This window comes from Neopsephotus bourkii, unplaced genomic scaffold (assembly GCF_033783945.1).
Source record: "Neopsephotus bourkii isolate Nb327-2 ecotype Australia unplaced genomic scaffold, CSIRO-AGI_Nbou_v1 NB_272, whole genome shotgun sequence".
Lineage (NCBI taxonomy): Eukaryota > Metazoa > Chordata > Aves > Psittaciformes > Psittacidae > Neopsephotus > Neopsephotus bourkii.
Window position 1 is genome coordinate 21,855,158 of NW_026900781.1, and position 23,896 is coordinate 21,879,053.

Sequence of the window (23,896 nt, forward strand, 5' to 3'; positions counted from 1 at the left end):
TTGTAGTCTTTTCTTAATCACAATAGGGGATACATGTGAACAGAAAAATGTCCAGCAACGGCATAAAAAGTAATACAGTGCTAAACATTTTTTATTAATTATTTATTATATTATATATAATATAATTATATAGATAAAAAGAAATTATTATAAATATAAATTATTATAATTTATTAATGCTGTTTTAAATTACTTGATATTTTTAGTGTTTTTCAATTTGGAATCCCAGCTCAATTTGCAATATGCTCCAAATTCGACCGAGGAGTTCCACTGCCCCATCTGGCTGACTACATCAACAGTACATAAAATCTGTAAAACTGTTTTACTCTATACAATATCCATACATTCTTCAAGCTTTTAGACAGAGAAAACAGTCAATTTCCAAGTGGACTGCAGCTAATGAATTATCAACACAAACTTGAGAACTTCAGCAAGAATGTTAAAATATCCTACAGATTTTACTGGCTTTCTGCCTGTTACTGTTCCTTATTAATTTTTAAACAGATAAGGAATCTTAACAAACCAAACCATGTAACAGAAACATTAACCAAAGCTACTCTGCTAATTCACACTTCTAAAAAGTGCGCAAACAGTAAATTCCTTCTTTGGACACACACTGTATGTAGCACAAGTGAAATCCAAAGTGTCCCAGTTTTTAGTTTGCTTTTCTTGTTAAAGAAAAGTCTAACAAAAATTTATTACACTAACGTAAGAATTCAAAAATACTTCAATAACAACATTCTGCTCACTAAACAAATTTAAAACTTAATTTGTCAGGAAAATATTTAACAGCGATCTCCATTCCTCCTTCTTTTAAGTAATAGCTCCTGTCAAACAGGTTGTTGGTAAGACTCCTCCTCGTGTCAGATTGGAAGACAATCCTGAGGGAATTTCAGTCAGCCAACTCTTAGCAATTTCCACACGATGCATTAAATATTACCATATTTCAAGAGGGAACAATCCATGCTATTCTGCAGTAAACACTACATCACCAGCAGGTGAAGAGGGGCAATGGTCTTGCATGGCAGAGATGGATTGCACCATCTCCATCTCAATTTTAGCACAGTCCAGCCAGCCTGAGTGCACACAGTTTGATGTCTCAGTCAATAATCATGGAAATCAGAGACAGCATTTCTTACTTTGGAGGAAGTTACCTAAACTCTTAAGAAAGCATAAAAAATGACCTTTGCTAGTATACACAATGCAACTTTGGTAAGTCACTAAATAGCCAAGAATGCAAAGAATAAAACAGTAAATAGCACTCAAAAGACTTTTTCCTCACAGGTATCCTTAAAGAGGCCACCACCTTAAAGAAGCCATGACCAGTACAAATGCAAAAGTTCAAAACATAGGCTATTTTTAACAAACACAGGATTAACCTTAAGCACCTAATACTTCCCTTCTGTCTTCCACTTTACATGGAAGAAAAACATCATCAAACCACAGAGTTAAAGTGACATGCAAAAATAGACTAACTCTATTTTGGATAATGATGGGAATGGTCAAAATATTACTCTGAAAACCTATTCACTTAGCTGCCCTGTAATATACTGGTAATTTACCTGCATAGTTTGAATGTCTCATCAGAGCAATTTTACCCAATGAGGTAATATGCCAGAAATCCCTAACCACATTTTCAAGTAATTTGCTTTGCAGCTTCAATATTTTTATTCATTCTTCTGTTTGACAAACTTCTATTATCCATCTCTAGCTCCCTCCCCAAGGTCCTATTACCTCTCACTTGTCAGAAATGTTTCAATTCCAAAGCGACACACATGTGCTTTATAAGAATTTTTATTCTTTTGATGACCATCAATGCCTTCCACCCATGATAAACTTTGGCTGAGTTACCCTTATGGGATAACCCAGCAAAAATCTATAGGCAGAGATGAAGGAAAGGAAACACTAGCACTAGTACCAAATGATAGTGTTGTCTGTTGCTCCCCTTTGATATGGTGATTTCTACCAGCTCTCATGCAGAAAGTGAACACTCTTACTCTCTAACTCATGAACACTGGACAGTACTTTTCATGTGGCAACCATCAACCTCAAGCCAATGCAAAAAGCAGATGATGTGTTTTCAGAAAGGCTGAGACCAGTACCAAGAAAAACGCTGTGCATAAGTATCAGATTTTATAGAAAAGAAAGCTTTCTTTCTAAACTGGGTCAAATCTTTGAACAAACTGCAGAACAGAGGGGATCAAAGTGCTTTCAGTTTGGAACAAACATAATTCCTTCATGACCTATTAGATTTAAACAATCATTCCTGCTCCCCATTAAGATATTTTCTCTACTGCATACAGTTATTTTTAATAATATTTCCATGCTTCCTCTCTGAAGGTACTAAGGGCTTATCCTGGGCACAAACTCACACTAAGGGATAGACTGCTTGCTCTCAGAACAGAGTAACACCTGGGAAACTTACCTTATCACTGTCTAGCGTGTTCTGTGAGGTTCGTGAGGCAATTGAAATAGTATCAGGTTGGCTGCTACCATCTCCCTGACTGTCCAGGTCCTCGCCGTCTCTGCAAATAATTCAGTTTTCATTACCATTTTTGCACTGTGTTTGTAATACGTTGGTTACCTACTTTCAACTCTAAAGAAGTGGCACCTAGACAGTGTGCTAACAGACACCAGCCAGCCAGACAAGCTAACTGATACAAAAATCAAATACTCAGCACTGTTCTATGCTTTAAGAGAACAGATTTGTTTGCTCAAAGTCTACATCATGTAGAATTAAGGCAATAACCAACCATCCAGCACTATGGCAAGAAACTTGCATAGCCATTTACCAAAGCTAGCAAGCAGAACACTCAGTCACACATTTTAAGTTCCATAAAAGGAAACTAAGGACCAGAATTACACATGAAAAATTGTGAAAATCTAAAATGTACGGCTATCCTATACTGTAGTGCCAGCCCCTTCTGTAATGGCTGAATGTACATAAGTCAGGTACTGTTCTGAGCAGAAATCTGAACAAATTCAGCACTGCAGGAAACTGGAAATTACAAGATAAAGCTGGCCAAAATGACTCTTTCTTTTGTGCAACTCACCAAAAGTCATTAGAAATTTAATACTACAGAGGAAAGAGTGCTGTTTTGTTCTTAGAGATTTCTGATTATTTCAAATACTACTTACCTTCTTCCTTTCTGTTTTGTTGTCGGTGCAGTTTTGGGGATATGGATCGGCTCCTTCAATGCTCCTTTCAGATGAATGGTCCTTTCTTGTATCACTTCCCGGATGTGTTTGATCCAGTCCTGTTTATTCTCTATACTGGATGCCTTTGATATGCAAAAGAAACAAAACCCCCACAACAGACCATTAAAGTTGAGAAGATACACACATACAGTCAAGCTAATAAACACAGAGAGGAAGGCATAAAGAATCACTTTGTAAATCACTTCTGAAAACTTGAACAGAGAAAAGGAAATTCAAGCTAGTTGTCTTAATTTTGAATTGCCAACACTTCTATACACTTCTCAAAATCATTAATATTGTTCATTTAAAAAACATTTCCATTTAGATTCAGATTCCTCTTTCATAATTTGAAGGCTAAAACCCTGTAGGTATCTCATGCGAGACAGGGGTGGATCAACTTACTTAAAGAATTTTAGTAAGAGCAGACTGAACATTGGTAATTTAAACTCATGCTACTTTTTTAGGTCATTTATAGCTTTATACAATAATCTACTAACACTGAAAGAAAGAAATAATTTATACTGCAAGACATATACTTTCACAACACATTTCATGTATTACTCCTTCCACTTTTGAAACATATCTGGAAGCAGAAAGCTAATTTAGAGACTGTATTTTAATAACTGCCTGCAATATATCATCTATACTTTTAAGATACCCTGGAAAAGATTTGCTCTCCAGCTGCCCAACCTGTCGTCTGATTATTTAATCCAGTCTAAACCTACATCTGAAAAGCTATTAAATATAAACACTGTTGCAGATCCAGAAAACAAATAAATTATAACTTCCTACTTCTCTTAACTGCTGTCTCCTGAAGTCATCAGCTTAATATATATTATAAATATTGAACAGCCTATAAATATGTATAAGCAGGGATTCTAAAGGGATGGAGAAAGTTGCAGGAACAGATTAACAGTTCGGAAAAAGATCTTTGTTTTCTTTTACAAAGAAAAACATTGAAGAAAGAAGCCAACACAAAAGATTTGTTACATCTTTTATTTAGGTTTTGATGGAATTTACTTATGCAACTAACAAGCTACGGAAGTGCTAGTTTCCAACGTTCAAACCCTAAAAAATTAAAAAAGTAATAAAATTGTTGAAAAGCCATACAAGTTATCTAAATATGCTATGCTCTAAGCAAAGAAGAAAACAGGAACACCTTAAAGTGATCTTATGTAGAAAGCTGTTCAATAAAACCCCTTATACTACTCTACCCTGGGAGTATCATTTCAGGCAGCAAAGCATTGTCTGTGAAGTCATGGGAGTATCAGGACTGAACAAATTGCATTATTCAGCATTCAATTTCTTTGCACTCCCTGACTGCTGTCAGAAAACTAATGTGAGCTCATCTTAGCCTGTAATTCACTAGGAAAACATATAAATTTAAGTGTCAACATGCAAATTTGAGTGTCTGTTTTTAAGTGGCATTATTATATGGCACTATAGTGGCAAAATGTATGTGAAAGCTAAGGTCAACAGTAGATGTATTCACTTGTGTAACTTGCTCTAGGTGGCCCTGCCTTGGAATGTGGGTTGGACTAGATGATCTCCAAAAGGTCCCTTCCAACCCGAATGATTCTGTGAAATGGGAAGATGAACTTCAGATGCTGAAAGACTGCTATGAGGTCTCCACGCAGCCTTCTCTTCTCCAGGCTGAACAGCCCCCAGCTTTCTCAGCCTGTCCGTGAAATTACCTGTTAGCTGCTTATGGAATTACAAGAAAGTTCTCCAATTGAAACTGTAAGTCCCAGGTTCCATACTAGAGTCACAGGAAAAATGGATTTAGATACTCTCCTAGCTAGGCAAGGAACACTACTGAACCTGTACCTTTCCCAGACACATAATTTACAGGCATTATATACACACTCTTCCAAAGGCAAGTATCTTCAAAAATACTTGCAGCCCAGCGAAATACAAAGTCTTTTGAAGTGTTTCGATTTCTGCAATAAAATATGGACCATGAAAAACAGCGTTGCCAACAAGCAGCAATGGCCTGAGTTTGACATGTAACACTGGTGCTATGATTTGTCTGTGACCTATCAGTTGCTCTGTCAGATGGTGGTTGCAGTCTTCAAGCTATAGAAAGACTATGGAATCAAACCTCTCCCAGCTCTAATTTATGAAAGTAAGTTTGTTTAATCCTTTAGTAGATCACACAGATTCCCCTGTGCTGTCAAGCCACGAGTTAGATATACTACATCCTTTACACACAAAGAAAAAATTATCTGTCAGCAGCTGTCCCTCTCAAAGCAGGGTAAGTCATCGCTTTTTGCCTTCTCAGCAAGTACGAACAACCACTACAAGAGTTAGTATAAACTGTACAAGCACATCTGCTAAAATTACCTTGAGAACAATTTTGTTGTCTGAAGTTGGTGTCCTTCCAACCCATAGAGCAAACTTGCAGGGATCTCCTTCTACATGTTCTGTGACACCGAGTTCAGAAGTCTGGAATTAGGCAAAGTTTGTTAGGATAACATGGCATTTTTTTTTTCTCAGAAGCCACAGAGCGATGCTAATATCCTAAATAAATACACCTATAAAATACTTTATTCTAAAATAAACAGCTTTGTTGTTTGAAGAGATTTTTAAAGGCTCAGGGCTAACTCATGCTCAAGAGGATACTTTATTTTGGGGGCAGTGGTGGGGTTTCTTCAAAAAAGGAAAAACTGCAAGCTAAACATTTTTTCCTGTAAAGCAATGATAAACAATAGCATTTATAATCTCAATACCAAATTGCTTATTTTTTTTTACTTCACAATAAAAGCTTTGTAGCTCTAAAAAAAGATGCTTGATAAAGAGTGCTGGCTTCTCTTCTTGTTGATTTCCAGGGAACACTCAAGACATTGATTTTTATGTTTTCTCTCATATAAGATAGGCTTAAGAATTCTCTTGATATCTTCTAAAACTCCGATCTCTTTTCTGCCAAAGGATCCTTTCCTAATGTGTTTCCTTCCCTCTGAAACAGATGAAATAATTCAGAAATGTAGTTTCCCTTGAGAATTTTGTGGGACACCTACATTAACAATCAGTCTTTAGGAATGGTCTAGTGTCAGACCTTAATAGCTAATTTTCATCCAAAATGTTTTGACTTTCCAACTGGAATAACATCTCAATCATGTGAATTGGCTTCCAGTTTAACAATTCATATACACTCTGCTCCCAAAAATTACAAACTAAGAAATACAGCTCAAACTACAAGAACCCTCACTCCAGAAGACAGCTACTAAGCATTCTTACATTATTGGAAGCTGTACTTTTTCCCCTTATATACATTCATCACTAGCACATGTGCAGTTTATTATCAGAGATGTTGGATACACATTACCCAAGTAAAAGTAATTTCTTTCTTTTCTCATTTGCCAACTTGAACTGTGGATTTTTTTTCTTCCGTAAAAAAATTCCCAACCCAACACATTTCACCTTTGTCATCTCTTTTCACTAAAATAGACTCTTATTCATTGAAATACTTAAAAGCCTGTGATACATTTTAAACCTAACTCACCAACAACTACTGTGTATGTTAAAAAGCTTGTAAAACAAATCAACATTACATTATGTAATTCAAATAAAATATACCCTATTGCGCTTCCCAACATGAAGTCTGAATGGGCAAGACAGCACAATTTTTAACACGGGTCATTTTTTAAAGCGCAGTCAGAAGCCTTAATACACTTGTGAATATTATCAGTTTTACAAGGAACAACTGAAATCCATTACGAGTTACTGAATACATAGAATTCACACTCAGGTGAGGAAGCCCCTCAACTGACAGTTACTGGTGACTGGGAAAATATTTTGGCAAAGTAAAACCTGCTTGACTACTTGCTTTGTTTCCATAGCCCTCCTTAGGCATTTGCTTTTGGACACTTTCTCTCTTGTGAAAAACGTTCACTAACATGTCCTCCTAATGCAAGCCATGCCACTGAGTATCCTTTGCTGTGGAAACCATGATGGTCACCATACCCAAAGCAAAGAGAAGGACCACGCTTTTGTAAAACCACCTTCCAGAGGTAGGAGACAGGGTAATGTGCAAAAAGATCCTTGGCTCAAACACCCCCATGAAAGCATTTTCTAAAGAGCAAGCTGTAAGAATTGCTATGGGAGTAACCTGTATGATAGGATATTTTGCCAAATAGGATGTGAAGGCAAAAAGAACGCTTGTACTTTAAAAACAAAGCACAATGAGAGTTCCAAGATTTTCAGCAGCTTCTCTAGACCTGAAGCTATTCCTGCATTTCTGTCAGAGGAACTGACATGACAAGCTTACAGGACTGGTTTTTCAGCTCTGTCTCTACTCCAACATAAAGCCTTAGCAGCTGATACTACCCTCCAGTACACCAGAAGTTTTTTGTATTTCAAGTTCTTGAGAGCACCTAAGAAAGGTGTGATCAACAAATCAGCTGCAGCTGTGTTACCTGCTAGTTACCTTACATCAGGAAGAAGAGCAAGTGTTGGAAATGAAGTGACAGAACATGCAAAGGAAGATATGTTAAAAAGAGGTTGTCTGAATTAACCTGCTTTACCAGTTTGGACACAGAGGTAGGAAGGGGAAAAGAACAAAGGAAAAGGAGCTGAAGCAGGGAGAAAAGTCTCAGTATTTACACTGCCTACATTTAGTCATATATCACAATAGGATCAACAGAAGAATTATTCTTTTAGACCATGATATTGAGAAGTAAAGTAATTTCAAGTACTTATAAACTGTCTGACAGAAAAGCTTGCCTCTAAGGGATGCAGATCAAGCCATGGGAGACTGTCTTCTCGCTTGGCTACCTAAATTTATGGAGTGTGAATACTGCTCTGACCCAAGTCATCCAGCAAGACAGGAAAGTAAAGCTATGAATTCCAGTCATATTTTTAAAGCATAGATGCTACAAATAAGGAAAGCAAGAGCAAAGTTTTTTTTTTTTTTTAGATGGAAAAAAAAACCAATTTCCATCTTTACATCCTTTCAGTAGGCCAAAAGAGCTATGATTTTATTTACAAAACATTATCATAAGACTACTAGTCTCAGTAAACATTCTGGAATGAACTTTTCCATAATGAGTTCTTGCCTTTCCAGATCAATATGTGTAGTACATCCACCAAAATAGATCCTTAACATGAATATTACTACAACAGCAGTAGTAAACAAGGAAGACAAAGGCAGCATGTCAAGTCACTCCATTCTTCTGCTTTATACAAATTAGCTTTAAAGAACTAGCAATCACACACACAATTAGGACAAAATCAGCCCAATCTTGATTTTCCTTTGACCTGACGCACATTGATATGTAGTCTTCAGGAACTGCTCTTGGCTTACTCTTTCTCCTCAAGAGCATGACAAAGCAACAAACATAATATTCAGTCTACACATTCCAAGGGTGTTCTTTCAGTGCACCACAAGAGTTGTTCAAGTTTTGCATGTACATTTAAATCATGTGAGTTTAGCCACAATATAATCTAGATGGTTTCATAAATATGATTACTTTTTCTCCCATACTTACAAACAATTTACTCTTGTAGATATACTTGCTCCTTCCACTGGAGTCCTTTACTTCTTTACTGAAAACCAAGGACATCTCAAAAAGGAAAAGGTGCCTCTCTCGTCCCTTTCGAATCAGTGTTTTTGGGTCCCACACTTGGAAGGATTCTTGAAGGATGAGCTCTCCCTGAGATTCTATATTTTCATCAAAGCCTAAAAAGACAGAGAGGAAAGTTTCCCCATGAAAAATTGTTAATATGAGGAAATTAAAAAGCACAGCTTCTACTAAGTAATGTGATTTTTTCCCCAAATACAGTTTGCAAAAGATGGGATTCTAAGGAAGCAATACAAAAAACAAGACTTGATTTCAACATTGCAATTGTAGCTTTTTCAACATTCAACTGTAGCTCAAGTCTAGGTCTAAATTTAGAGATCCAACTGTTAAGAAGTTTATCAACTCTTCTGGCAGTATTTCACCAACAAGTGATAGATCTATCTATGTCAGCTTCTGGTAACCTCTTCCATGATGAAAATTATTTAAGCTTTCTGTCACTGTAGAAAGTGAGCAATTTGCAAGGACATGGAGAGCACATCAGGTTGTTCTGCAAGCTCCCAGATGCCACCTTTGCTGGTGGTACACCTTCCCTACCCTGTATGCAACGTGCACACAAACATGTTCCAATAGGGGATGAGAAAAGATGGCACCTTGGAGCTGTTGCCATGTGATCAGCACTCCAGCATTGAGACACAATGAAGAAACAGCAGCTGGATTGCTTACCTTGAGATATAACGTAAAAATGAAGATTAACAGTATCAACATTTTTACTTTACTTGTATTGGTACAGTGGTCTCCCAGTGTAATAACAGCTTCAGAGACCCAGGACAATAGAAATTATTCTACCAAACTCAGATTCTGAATGGCATTAAACTGGTTTTTAAATAGATACTGCTTGCCAATATGCTCTGAACAGAAGCGCATCATCCTTCTTGAGAAAACAGCAGTTCTCTCTGTTCTAAACAGGGCAACAGTATGGACAGCAGCAGAGGAACGCTGCCTCAGGATGTTCATTCAAAATCCTCCAGAGACATAAAGAGGAAATGTGCTCACTCACTATATTTGTCTAACATGGGACAACCCAAAAATACAGTCATGATTTGTTAGAAAACCATCTTATATAAAAGATTGGGATGTTCTCCAGTTGCATTCCCAGCATTAAAAAAAATATTACCAAATCTGGTCAGCATCTATACTACCACCACCTCCTAGACAAAGCATTTGGAACTGATCCAGCAAACTGACCAACAGTGCTTAAAATCAGGGAAGAGAGATCATTTTGAGCATTCACATGATCACCTATAACATGTCAAACCAAGATGAGTAATTTTCATAATACTGGGAATTCCACAACAAGGTCCATTTTACTACTAGAAGGCAGAGAAAAAGAAAAGAAATATTGACTAAAAGCACCTGTAAGTCTTTGTTCAGCAACTGCAAGGTATGGCAGATCTGTTTTTATCAAAAAACTTAAATGTCAAAGAAAAACATTTTTATTACTAAATGTATGATGGCACCATCATACACAATTATTTGACAATTACAAAACAGATTTTGGCAGAAATTCGTTCCAAGCACAAAGAAGCAGTTACATCCAACCTTCACTGTCTGCCATAAGCATGATTATGCTGTTCTGGCTAAGGTTCAGGCTAAATTGGCTTATGCTGACATTTAACTGCCAGAAGATACATTTCATTTCAACCAGAAGTCTGTTATGGAATAGGCAGTGAACAGATGTGAAAATGACAAACTTCTTGGAGACAATTATTTGATACATAAATCAGCAAATTCTCCTCTAATACACTTATGCGCCTCACATAAGGAAGCCAAGGACACTCACTATGTAGTAGTCTGTACCCTTGTAGTGGAAAACTTTTGTTAGCCTATATATTTTTGAAATCTGCAGTGGCAAAGATATAGATCAGGATAAAAGAGCGTTTTTATAAGTAACAGTTGTCTGTCACAATTAATTTTCCTAAATAAGTTTGCATTTTACATAGCTGCAAATAAAGTGTATACAAAATACAAACCCCAGAGCTAAGAAAATAAATGTTCACATTCTTGAGATCTTTAACATACAGTGAAATAGAAAGTTATTAAACAAAGTTAATCTACAGCCCACAGCTTAATTGGAAAGCCAGTTTGAATCCTACCTTCCAGCATACTGAGGTGCATGGCATCATTGGCTCGCTTTGGCACACTAAGCATCACCTCCAGGCCATCCTTAATCTCACCTTTACCTTCTTCACAGCACGTGAGCAGCTCCTGACAAAGATAAGCAGATGTGAGTGCTCATTACCATGTATTTCTACATGAATATAATAGTCAACCAAACAGTACTTCTAAAAATCAAAAAATCAGTTTGGGCATGTACAATCTTTTTGAACTTCTTACTCTGCCGGTGACATGTCAGCATACTTAGCATTTATCAATGATCTGCCCTTCAAGGAGCAGCCCAAGGTTTCAGTTAACCACCTTTAATTCAAATAAGATCATTTGCTTTATTAGAAATCTTTAAAAACTGCTTTAAGAACAACATTTTTCTTGATAAGCAAACACAGATATCAGATGCAGCACTACATGGAGGCCCAGAACAATGCAGCTGCCAAGTTGTAAAGATGGTGGGAAGCAGGACAGCACAAAAGGACCCTTGCCTCCCATGTCAGTCTTCTCCACTGCACCAAAGATGTTTTCTATACTACTGCTGGTAAGAGGATTTACACTGTTTCACATATTCCATGAATTACACTTATTCTGTGTTCATACCATTAAAAGCATCCTACAGATAAAACTTTTGAATACAAAGAAGCATTAACTAATGGATAGGAGTTAAAAGAACGGAATATGCTGAATTATTGTAGTGGAATTTAGGTCAATGCAGTTCCCTGTCCGTTCAACATCCCACAGGTATTAACATAAGAGCACCTGAGCTGATATTCAAATTTCCTCACATCCTTTGAGCATTTGAACAGCATCCAGATAAAATGTAACTTACATAACCAGAGGGGCATATAATGTTTCTTCTATTATTCAAAAGGCCCACTTATTTCATTCCCTCGGGTTAAATTCCTTTTTCCTTTCTAAAGAGAAAGCTGTGTGATTCCTACTATTATCATCATTACACTATTCTTATTTGACTGCCAATACTGCCATTACAGCAAAATACTACATCATAGCACCTAAATCTTGCATGAGAACCCTGCAGAAAAGTAAGTGCGATCCCCCAGGAGGCACAGAAGGCAAGCAGCTTCAATGCCGTTTGGAAAAATAAGCAGTACTTCCGGAACTGTAAAATATTTCAGTTACCATTCAAGTTTCAGACTCTCCATCCTTCTATGTTTTACATGTCCTCTTATCAGAAGAAAAAAAAAAAAAGGAAAAAAAAAAAAAGGAAAAAGAAAACCCAGCCACAACCACATAAATCCATTTTACTATGCAGCAAAGCCACCTGGCTCCACAAACACTGGTAAAACCAACCTATCCCATCACTTCAATGATGTAGTGGCTAAGGTGTATTTAGTTTTAAAAACATAATTGTTTGAATCAATAGTCAAAAATTTCTGAAACAGCACAGCACAGCCTAGAGTACTTCTGTAAGTTATAACTGAATCCAGTTGCACCTTTCTGCAGCGGAAGGACAGACAATATGTTTCAGTTGAAAACGACAGACTTCTTTCCATCCAACACTACCTGAAATAGCTGCAGTGTTTTCCAGAAACTTTAAAAACAATCATCCATGGCAGTTCTTAATTAAAACTGGGAGAGACAGATCAGTTACAGTGATTTTTTGGGAAGCTATCACAAAACAAGCAATGCTACCTTCCAGAGAGGCAGCACAATTCAAGAACACTGCTGCTCAAGTCAACAAGACATTTGTCCATTCAGTGAAAACTCTAACTACAGGTTTTGTTTACTTAAAAGCTAGTACTTGATATTTCCAGGCAACATTACACGTAACAACTGTTTGTGCAACAGCTCTACAGGTCTCAATGTGTATGTGTATATATATATATACACGTACATACATTTTATAGGTATTTTATAGTATATGGCTTTATAAATTCTACGTGTTTTATATTACTTAATACCATAAACATAGCTCATGGCTTGCCAGAAACCATTACAAAAATGTGCCTGTCTATATGGCCATGAATTATTTTTTTCTCTGGAAATGCAAATTATGTTGTCTAAGTACACATTAGTAGAGAGGTATCTATTTTGATTTACAGGAATCTGGACAAAAAGTTGCTTATTTATGCCTTTTTTCATTTTCAGTCTCCTAAAAAGCATCGCAGCAATATTTGAGGCTGCTTAACATGCTGGAGTCCCAGAGAGCAGAGTAAAACAAACCTCCTGATTTCGGCAAGAGCTTCCCCTTCTTAAGAGCAGCAGAATCAGTTGAAGAACTTTGAAATAATACTGACCTTTAAAAGGAGCTGGTATTTTGTTATCCTCTGGACAGGTTTGATAAGGTAAGAGGAGATAGAGTTGGCCAGTCCGTGTCTTTGTTGTATTTCCTACATGAAAAAAAGCAAACACTTGATGACTGTGAGCACCAATAGTCAAATATAAACTGCTCTGAGGGCTATAATGCAATAAGATACATGAACTACAAATTCTGTTTTAGGAGACAAAAAAAGGACAGGGTGACAAGATATTCCAGCCATAGCAAATAGTTGTGTTGTGCATCTGCCTTCTCACTTCGTACTAACAAAAGATTATTACCTCCAAGGGTATCTGTGAAGCATTTTAATAAACCTAAATACACGCAGCAATGCCTTTTTAATTTTTAAACTAAAATCTCTATTCCTTTTGTCACTACCAAGAGGGAAAAGAAAACAAATTTCAGTGTCCTGGGGAACAGCCAGGACTATCACAAGAAGGCTGCAGTGGAGGTTTATTAGCATCATCTACTAGTTTAAATGTTGTCACAGAAAGCATTTTCCCCCCACAAGAGGGAGCACGAAGAAACATTTTGAACTAAAGGAAAGAGGTTACCAAACTTAGAAAGGAAACAGCCACTTACAAACAACAACAAAAAAATCACCTCCACAAAGCTAAAGGAGGAAAATAGAATTAGATGATAATTAGATTGTATAATTATAGATCTGAAGTACTGATCATGGCTGAAATTCACAGGTTCAATGTTTGGTGCTTACCACAGTATCTGATGTATTTTAACCACACAATTTCAAACAGCAAGTTGGGCACCACTATGTGCTTCCACACCATGATTACAGTATCAGAAATTCCCAAGATGGGATACACATGTCATTTTCACATGGCCCAGTGGTGGTATCGATGGAAGCTCTTGAAGTTACCTGTGTACAGACTTAGGTCTTCATACTTCTAATCCACTTTAGGTGGATTAGGGGATGGAGAGCTCTGGATACACTGGAAAAGAGAGGGATCAAAGGATGCTCCTTTGGAGATGGTCACATGAACTTATTTCTAATACAGTTTTATCAGAGCCCTTTGTGAATTATTTTCTTTTGCCATATCTGCCTGATTTCCTGTAACTTCTTCAAAGACTGAAAGTTTAACGGAGGCATTGCAAAAAGGGTTTACTTTACAATGTTTAGAATCCCCATCTCCTCAGTGATAGACCTTTGAAATTAATCCCAAGAACTTCAGGGATTTCTTGCTTTGTTGTTTTTTATTATGTCCTTCCCTCTGCTCCTCCTAATAATTCTAACCAAAATTTGTGGTGTCACTACACAGCTAGTGGCTCAGCACAGTGGAGAAGGAAACAAAAATGGAGCACTCTGAATAATCTGTAAATACACATGCCACCAAAACTTCTTCAGTGTGGCCCAAATTCCTCCCTAAAACCTCTAACAGCTGCTAAAATTTGGTCCCTTCTTAAGCGGAGTATTACATGTAGACCAAGTAACCTTGGGACTGAATAAGCAAGGTGGGTGGTTTAACAGCTCTGAACAATGGCAGTCAACTGAATTACCACTATATACAATTACAATTTAGAGGTGCTCCAAGAATTTAACAAAGATTTCAACCCTTATTACACACAATGCAAACTAAGCACATCAAAATGCTAAGATTTGCAGAATGTGCTTGTAAGAGCTCAAGATTCATGTCTCAGTTGTTGCTGCCAGAAACCGTTTCCCGTTCTGAACTGCTCTGATATGTGATAGCAGCTTTTCACATTTGATTTGACAGCTTTATGAGACCAACTGAGCAATATCAGTTAACCATGTGAGATATACAATTGATTTTCTTTAGCTGGCACTAAATTGTAGCATTAGTACCAAGAAACTCTTATTTTCTTGAGAAATTGGGCACTCAGCACAACTGCAAGTACATGATTCAAGCTGCCAAGGCACACTTTCAAGATGAGCACAACATACTTACATCGAAGTATGCTCCTGCATGTTCTAATATCAGCTGGGTAGAATCTGGTTTATTTTTACAGTAGGTAACGTACATTTGGAATTTGTCTGCCTGCAAAACAAAATGCAAATTTACACAAGTTATCAGAGAGCATCATTTCTGTTTTTACAGTTATCAGAGAGCTTATCTTTTCTCTCAAGAAACTGAACTATACAAAACTATTCTCCCATTCAAGCTGGCATCATCAGGCAAGTTATACTGAAAACAATAGTAATGTGTGCCAAAGTAGGTTATTCATAACTAAGACAAAGACACTAAAGCGAACATGAATGCAGGATTAGGCAACTTGCATAAACTTGAAGAGCATCTAAGCATTGACATATGACAACAGTAAATTTATTTCCCCCTCCACCCAGTTAAACACATTTTTATTCTAATTTGAAGGGCACTTTTACAAGTTTTATAAATTAAAAAGGGACCCAAGAGCCAGAATCTATTCCTTCATTATTTCCCTTATTACTTCCAAACACAAGTCTGACTTCATTACCCAAGTAACGAAGCAGTGGCCAACATCTTCTGGTAGCTGTTCATATTTTTCCAGCTCCTTGAGGAATATACTATGGGTAGAAAAGAAACAGCACAGCTTAAAAAGAAGTTTAGCTTTCATCTCAAGAGAAAAAGGAGGTGACTTGCTTTTTGGATGCTCAAGTTAACACAGAGCATACAAAGGGCTGTAAAATCAGGTTCTAGAATATGCTAGGTGCACTTTATTACCCAGAAGAATCATAACCCAACACAGAGACTAATGAATTAACAAAGAGGGAAGATTCTAAGCAAGATTCCTGTACATGGATCTGCCTAGGAACCATTCCACAAGCATCTTTCAAGCTCCATACTCAAGTAAAAGTTACAAAGGTGGGGCATCTCCACATAAGATTCAAAGAGCCAAGAAAGAGCAGGAAGCCCTACTCTTTCCCATTAGCATTTGCACTTGGGAATCAGGAATGAGGGTTCTGAAGGAATGACAGTCTTAAATTGTTGTTAGTGCTGTATCTGTGTTCAGTTCAGCGGTTTTCATCTCTCTAGAACAACCGGAAAACCTGCAGCAAATGTATCCAAATAATATTTAAGCAGCTAAAAGATGGTCAAGACTGAAAAAGACAGTTTCTAATGGCACACCTACCTAGCTGCAAAAAGCAACAACTGAAACAATTTAGCAATGCAAGAAGATTTATTTTTTTTTTAATGGAAAAGCATCCATTATTCATATGCACATTATTTTCATTAGGAAATCCCTCAGGTCATCCTTTGGACTTAGCAATAATATGGGAATGGAAAATAAGTCACTCACTTATTGTGGAACTCATAGATTTCCTGCATGTTTCCAAAGATAATGTGTTCTTTGTTTACAATACCAGGTGGGATCTCCTCTACTCCACTTGTCATTTCCCATAGATATGTCTGCCCAGAACAAAAAAGATGCATGAAAAGTCATGACAAACACTGAACAGAAGCATACAGGTATCTGTAAGCGCGCATTCCTGGAGAGAAATTGTGGAAGGATCATGCAGCATCATCATCACCAAATGTGACAGTGTGACTGTTTTGTCAAATATACCTTGTGATTTTGACAGTAAAATCCACATTATAAAACTGACAATTTAACATAATCCCTTGAGACTTCAGCATTTAAAATGCATAGCATTTTTGACAACCTCTAATGCTTCGGGATATTCCTTATCACGTTCATGTTTGCAGTCTAGAAGTTCACGCTTTGTGCAACAGCTAACACTGAACGTTACTTGCTTCAGCATAACAATTACTGGGCACTTTTCCATGGAATCTCTCTGAATTTCTATTCAGAAAGTCAGCTAGTAGCAGAACATGTGATACAGATAATAAGAGAATTAACACAAGCTCTCCTCTATTGCTAGCAAAGCAAATAAAGTAAGCCCCTCCTTTTTCCCTCCTCTATCTCAAACTAAAAACCCCATATGTTTGTGAATTGGGAAAGAAGCAAATGCTTAAACTTAGTATGTAATAAAAGCAAAATGCATAGGATGAATTCTGAAGTAGCTGTTATCAGACGTAATTCTAAGTTTTTTCCTGTTAGCAGAGAAGATACATAATTTGGTCCTACGACTGCAAACCAAACATGCTCAGCTGTTAAAACCAGAAAGAAACAGAACGCAATGGACTGAATCCTGTCTTCAAAGATTAGCGAGAAAAAAAGAAAACTTACATCCATGCATTCCCGGAGGTCTCTTACGTAAGCCTTTTCTGTTTGAATTAGCTCAGCCATAATGAACCTTAGGTGACAACAGAAAGAATAATCAAATCTCAGTCTGTTAGAGTATTATGAATGCATAATAACCCGAATACATCTTTCTCCTCATCAGCTTTTGCTTTTTCCACTGCTGCAAGAAAAAGCTGAGAACTGAAACGTGGAGACTACAGATGAACGAGACGTAACAGGTAACTTCCCTTCATTACTAACCAGCACAAAAAGAAAGGGTAAAGAGAAGGAATTTTTCCTCAAATGCTTTACACTTGCTACAATCATTTAACTGTTGTCTTCCCTCCTCCCCATACACATTTATTTCACATTATTTCTAAAAAAAAAAAAAAAGCATGTTAGAAATCTGATACAGTTTTGAAAGTTTAAAATTCTGACATGCTAGACTTATCTGTGAGAACAAGCATGTGAATAAAAGCAATAGGAGCTATTGAGTAATATCACTCTCTTTTTACCATTTATTCAATTTCTAAAATGCCAGACAAGCCATGACAGTTGTTTTATTATCAGGATTGATTTATGCATTCTCAGTGATTAAAAAATAAATAGATTTATTACTCTTTCCTGCGGGCAGACTTTCTTTTTTCTTCGTTAAGCTCATGAGCAGCATCACGCAGTTTCACCTCTGACCCTGGGACACTGGCTGGGATTATATCCAGCTGCAAACTTTTACTCTTTAATAAAGAAAGAAAGAATCGATTAAGGAAAGAGACAGGAGAAAACAATCACTAAATTAAACACAAGCAAAGCTTGTTTGCCTGTCATCACACTCAAATGTCTCTTACCGATTTATTGGAATCAGAGGAAATACCCAGAGCTTTCTCTAAAGAGGTCCTGTATTTCTCCATGCGCAGGGAAAAGTCTCTGTACCTCTTATCCACTGCTGTGACACATTTTTTAATCTCTGTTGCATGAGCATGCCCTTTTTCACAAAAGCCATCAGCCAGCTGTATCAACAACTTCACCCTCTCTTTGGTTTGCTATGAAAACAGGAAAATATCGAAAAGTTACTAGCTCTACCTGTCACGAAGGGGGTCATTTTGCTTAACCTGCTACTAAGTTCAGTTGGAGCAGCCATCAAAGGAGCTAGCTTTCTCCTCTCTCTTCCCAGAACTCCTTTAAACAGGTACCTTTTTCTTAATAAAAATATTGTAAGATGAATACAGCTTTCTTTGGGTTTTATTACTACATGACTAGATACAGGTCTGTTGGTTTTCTTTCAAAAATGCCGTTTATATCTAACCCAGAGATTAAATTCTGCTAGGCAAGCTTTTCAGCACATGGGTATTCTCCTTGCATCAATACAAATGGGTTTTGATGCCCAAGAGGATATTTTGTTCATTATCACTGAAGCACTGGTATTGGACCTCATACACAGTCACAGTCTCAACAATCTATCTCCTTCAGCCATCACTGAAATGCTGAGATGGAAATAAGTCTTGTTATATGCCTTACAGATTCAACAACTTCGAAAGATTAAGACTATATTCTTCAGACCTTTTTAGTGTTATGTTTTGCTCTGACAGCCACTGAAACTAAGAGGACAAGTAGCCATCATGTAAACTGTAACTAAGTGATTTTCCCAATTAACAAGCTGCCTAAGACTATGCACTTTCTTTCATGTAAATCATAAATCATCCACGATGGATGAGTTTGTATCTCCACCTCTTTTTGATACCATGTCAGAATTCAGTGTGTTGTCTGAATAAAGTGTACTATCAAGGCCCTTGGTAACAGGGAGTTAACCAAAACAGTCAATAAAAACTTGACTCTTTTATGACAGTTGGAAAATCAACAGTGCTTGTCCGTTGTTGTTTTTTTTTTTTAATTCTTTTTCTTTCCTAAAGAAAGTCCCTCACCCAAGCATTTCTTTTCACTATGGAATTAGAAAGGGCTAATACATCCTCCCAACAGGTAGCAAAACGCCAAGGGAGTGGCACTAACAACATCCTTTCAAAAGGGGTAACCACGTCATCTGCTGACAGAGGAAACAAGGGGGGCAGTGGTGCTCTGTGTGTTGGAAGGGATCCAGCAGAACAAAAGCTGAAGCAAAACTCAGAAGGAAGAAAATCCAGGTTTGAAAAGCAAAAGTGATCCCTGTTCTTTCCGGATTCTCTTTTCTCCCTTCCTACATGAACCACAACCAAGTCTATCTCTAAGTTTCCTTTTTTGAGGTGATCTTTCAGACAAAAGAAACACCTCCTTTCTTTCTATTGCTTTTCTATTCTTGATGAAGACTGCAGAGCTGAGAGGTGGAAACACATGACAGTTTGAACAGGTGACAAAACAAAGCACAGAGACAGACAAGGCTACATAAGATCAAGTACTACGGTCACGCACTGGTTGCCTGTCTTTCAGTCTTTCACATGTGAAAACTGGTAAGCCTTCACAATTGACATCTGCATCTTGGCACAGGCTTCCAGGTATGCAGAATAACATAATGCTGCCATGGCACTAAAGTTACAGCAGAATCACAGATTACTTTAATAAAATGAGTAACTTAACAAGCAAAGATTTATTTTTTCTACTGTCTTCTAATTAATTCACAGCTGAATAACAACATGCCTTGGTGTATTTTACATCCTAAATGAACTAGCAGTAAGCCACAGAGATGAGGATACAAAAGTGGAAGTGAATGGCCCTGCAAGGTTTATAGATTTCTGAAAAACATTTTTAAACTATCTCACTACAATTCTGTTATGAGAAATCAACAGCACATAGGGCTGATGGAGCTCTGGTAACATTGATTATCTTCTGAATTATCTTTTGGTTTATTCTGTTCCTAGCAGAAATACAGACAGAAAGCCACTGCAAGTAAGCAAATCTTGATCAAAAAATCCTTGGTTTGGTTTTTTTGGGGGGGTGTTTTTTTTTTTTTAGGGGACAGGAAAGAATTTGTGTTGTTTTAAGTTTTTTAAATCTTAGATACTTTATTTATTTATTTTACCTTTGCTGTGATCTGAAATTCTTCATGTTCTTTTAATAACTCTTGAGTGTGCTGGATACTGGAGCCAGTGGAAGTATGTGTGGATAAATAAAACTCTCCATTGTCATGAATCCATTCCAGAGCCTAAAAAAAGCAATAATGAAGGAAAAGTAAGAGAGAAGGCAACATACTTTTGCCAACAGAAACGATCTGTAATCGGTATTTGACAAATACAAATTAGCCACAGGTAAATTTTACTCTATATCACTCATGACAGTCATTTAATACCTCTACAATACCAAAGAGTTGTAACTCTGAAATAATTCACTCAGACCATGAAGCAATGCTTAAAGAATTAAAAAACTGACACATGAATCCGAATACTTCGGGGAAGCCCAATACTACAGACTACGGTAGTCCACTACTGAAAGGTTCAAACTGTCTATGTCTACAGTTTTGTTCGTACACTCCCCAGCTGAGCAGAAATCACTGTTTTAGTTCAACACAGAACAGCTCTAGACAGAAATATGCATTCTCCAGCCTGTAAAAAGGTACATAATACTGCCAAACGTGTAGGATAAATTTCCCAAGCACCTAAGATTTAACCATCATTTCATTCTTTAGCTGATGTATTCCAGCTTCAAAAAGTATGTTCTGTAGTTAAATGTAATCCTAGAAATTAAACCTACAGCAGAGAAGAAATGGTGAGATGTATCACTTAAACCAATTACTGTATGTATAGGTAGTAAAAGACAAGACCTAAAAATGGCAAACTAAAATTGCCTCCCTTCCATGTCCCAGCATCTTATATTCTCACTCTTATGAATCATGCTGAACCATGCATGTATCTGTGTTCTATCCACATTAATATTTGCTGCTCTTTTAAGCATAACTCAGTGGTTGCAAGGGATCCTATTCTCTGGCTATCAGAAACAGAGTACTCTCAAACTGCCGTGTAATAGTAAAAATAAAAAATGTAACTGAACAGTGACAATACCAAGCAGTTCTGCAGCTCTAAATAGAGATTACTACAGCAGTATGCAGAGAGACATCAACTTAGAAACTTCTTCATCTTTATATACCCAGTATCAGATACTCAAGAAGTTTAAGACAGCTTTCGTAGGACTATATGTTAAGAAGTGCATGTGTATCTTCTGTGTCTTCAGTGAATGCAGACAACACAAAAATTCAATACCCCAAGAGAAGAAGTAGTAGGTTGCTAGTGGGTCCTCATTCTTCCTTTTACCTCTCATACTTTCAATTTATGCTTTTATCTATCCACATTACCAAAAACAGGAGAAGCTTAATCTTGGTGGATAGTAGATATGTATTTGCCAAGAGCATAACCTTACACTGAATCAGAAAACGCATCATCTGTATTATAATTCCACCACAATTTAAGCTCATTAAGGCTGCAACCTGATCAAAGATAATCAAACAACTTTGATTTTCTTCCTTCTATTTAGGATGCTTTTGCCTTTTGGAACAAAAACTAAGGTGAAAGCCTTCAAAACTCAACACTGAATGTGAAAGCTAGGATGCCATTTACCTAGCATGCTAGTGCATATGCAAGTATGATGAGATAGGACAGTATTTTTCAAACGTCGCTCATGGAAACAAACCAACTGCTCTTGGACTACTGTCAAGAAAAGGGACATGTGAACCAGCCACTTGTGTGATACCCTTTGTCATTCTAATGCCAATCTTTGCAAGTAAAGGCTGATATGGACAAGCAGCATGGCTATCACTGATACTATGAACAACATTTATACTTCTTGCTTTTAACTTTTTGACCTCCACCTTGTTTTGGTGGGTTTACTACACAAAAAAAACAACCTTCCCCTCTCAAAATGTTACCCTTTTGTAACTTTTTGGCAGCTCTCTAGAGCCATAATTTAAAAGAAAGTTCATTGATCTTAATTCCTACAGTTCAGATCAGCTCTCATTTCATGTGAGGATCAGGATTGTATGATGGAGATATATCACTGAACAAGAACTGGAAAATCAGTTTAGTCATCAAGTGAGCCCTTAGCTCTGGAAGGATTTGAGAGTCTGCTACTGTCCTCTCAAACTACTATGGTATCTGCTCCCATTGCAGGGCACTGAGTTCTGAGAGTATTTGTTCTTCCAACTTCCAAACGAAAATCTAAATGAAGACAGTGACATTTCAGGGGTAATCAGTCTGGAGTCCCTATAAGGCTGGTTTTACTTTATGATGACTGAACTGGTGACTGCTGAAGAATGGGATTTACAATGAGAATGCTGACAGATCTTTATCTCCAGGGTTACACTGTTAGTCAGTAATCTCTGTACAAAAGCAAGTAGGTCATGTGCTTGGCAGAGGTTGGAGTTAAGGTTATTCAAAAGTGGGGTGGGGGGTGGGGAAGGGGTGATGGTGTTGTTTTAAAGGGGTATTAATCTTTAACTTCACTCAAGATTTATCTTGCATCACTCTCTTTGGGAAAGCATGGAAGAAGGACTTCAGAAATCTTTTAAGAGATCAAAACAGACCACTAGTATGTAAGCTTCTGTCTACACTGGCTATCAGAAAGAAAAAAAAAGAGATTTTTGAGACCTTTAAAGTAGATCTAACTATATTTCACACTATTGGCGTTATTTTTCACCTTTTCTGCAGAACAGGAACAAATAGCTTCCTTTCTTTGTCCTATATCCAGTTTAAAAAAAAAAGTAAAAAACCACTGTAGATCATTTCAGTCGCTAATTCTGCCTTGGAACCCCTTGATTATTTTTTATGGCTTGTGTTTTGATTAGTGAACGGGATTTTTTGTGTTTGTGGTAGCTATTTAACAGCTCTTTCCAGACTGAGAAATTCAACAAAATCCAGAGAGGTGGATCTATCATGCAAGAAACAAAAAAACTGACTACACACATAACTTCAAAACAGAAGTCATTCAGTTATTATTGTTTAATGCGTTATCCAACATGTCAGTTTTCTGGAACTGCCAACCAAGTTAATCAGATCTCTCCCCCTCCTCCCCTCATACACACACACCCCCCTTCCCTGAAAAAAATGTTGCTGCCTGTTATTTCCCTGGTCAAATTGGGGTGTGTGTAAAAGTTAACAGGTGTAACATTTGTCAAACACAAGCTTGCAGAAATGAGATTTCCAGATACCAGACCAAGCTGGCAGAATCATAACACTGTATTTAATTTACAACAGTAAAGACACCTTGCCTCAATGGATTTAGTTGTTCTGTATTAAAGTAAAAGCAAATGATTTCAGTGCCTTTCTACTTTAACCATTGATCTTTCAGCCATTTGACATACTGAAGTCAACGGCAAATTTGTTATTGTGGAACAAGTCAGTGTGTGTCAAACCTTGATAACACTGAAGAGGATTTTTTTTATATAAAACTCTCACCTGTTTGGCACTTCTTTCAAATACCACGTATTGCTGGCATTGATCGAGACGTCTTTTACGCATGGTCCAATAATGCAGTACACGGTTCTCCCTCTGGAAGAGTTCATTCAAGATATCTGAAGAAAAGAAAACAGTTTCAAAAGAGGTTACAACAACCAATTTTGAAATATCAAATAAATAATCAGATTAAAGTACTTTCTGTTGTAGAACTTACAATACACTTACTC

The 23,896-nt window shown here is 37.1% G+C and overlaps 1 protein-coding gene across 3 annotated transcripts in view; it reads right to left on the reverse strand.

Moving 5' to 3' along the window:
* TRIO (trio Rho guanine nucleotide exchange factor) overlaps positions 1-23,896 on the reverse strand; it is a 241,115-nt gene that overhangs the window by 69,262 nt on the left and 147,957 nt on the right. For all 3 annotated transcript variants that reach the window (XM_061346723.1, XM_061346724.1, XM_061346725.1), the window contains exons 20-33: positions 23,670-23,785; positions 20,309-20,431; positions 18,147-18,341; positions 17,920-18,035; positions 17,308-17,374; positions 16,417-16,526; positions 15,613-15,682; positions 15,087-15,176; positions 13,142-13,234; positions 10,871-10,982; positions 8,685-8,875; positions 5,542-5,643; positions 3,139-3,281; positions 2,426-2,525 (exon numbers count right to left, since the gene is read on the reverse strand). In XM_061346723.1, the coding sequence (XP_061202707.1) occupies positions 2,426-2,525; positions 3,139-3,281; positions 5,542-5,643; positions 8,685-8,875; positions 10,871-10,982; positions 13,142-13,234; positions 15,087-15,176; positions 15,613-15,682; positions 16,417-16,526; positions 17,308-17,374; positions 17,920-18,035; positions 18,147-18,341; positions 20,309-20,431; positions 23,670-23,785 (1,628 nt within the window). The remainder of the gene's footprint in view (positions 1-2,425; positions 2,526-3,138; positions 3,282-5,541; positions 5,644-8,684; positions 8,876-10,870; positions 10,983-13,141; positions 13,235-15,086; positions 15,177-15,612; positions 15,683-16,416; positions 16,527-17,307; positions 17,375-17,919; positions 18,036-18,146; positions 18,342-20,308; positions 20,432-23,669; positions 23,786-23,896) is intronic.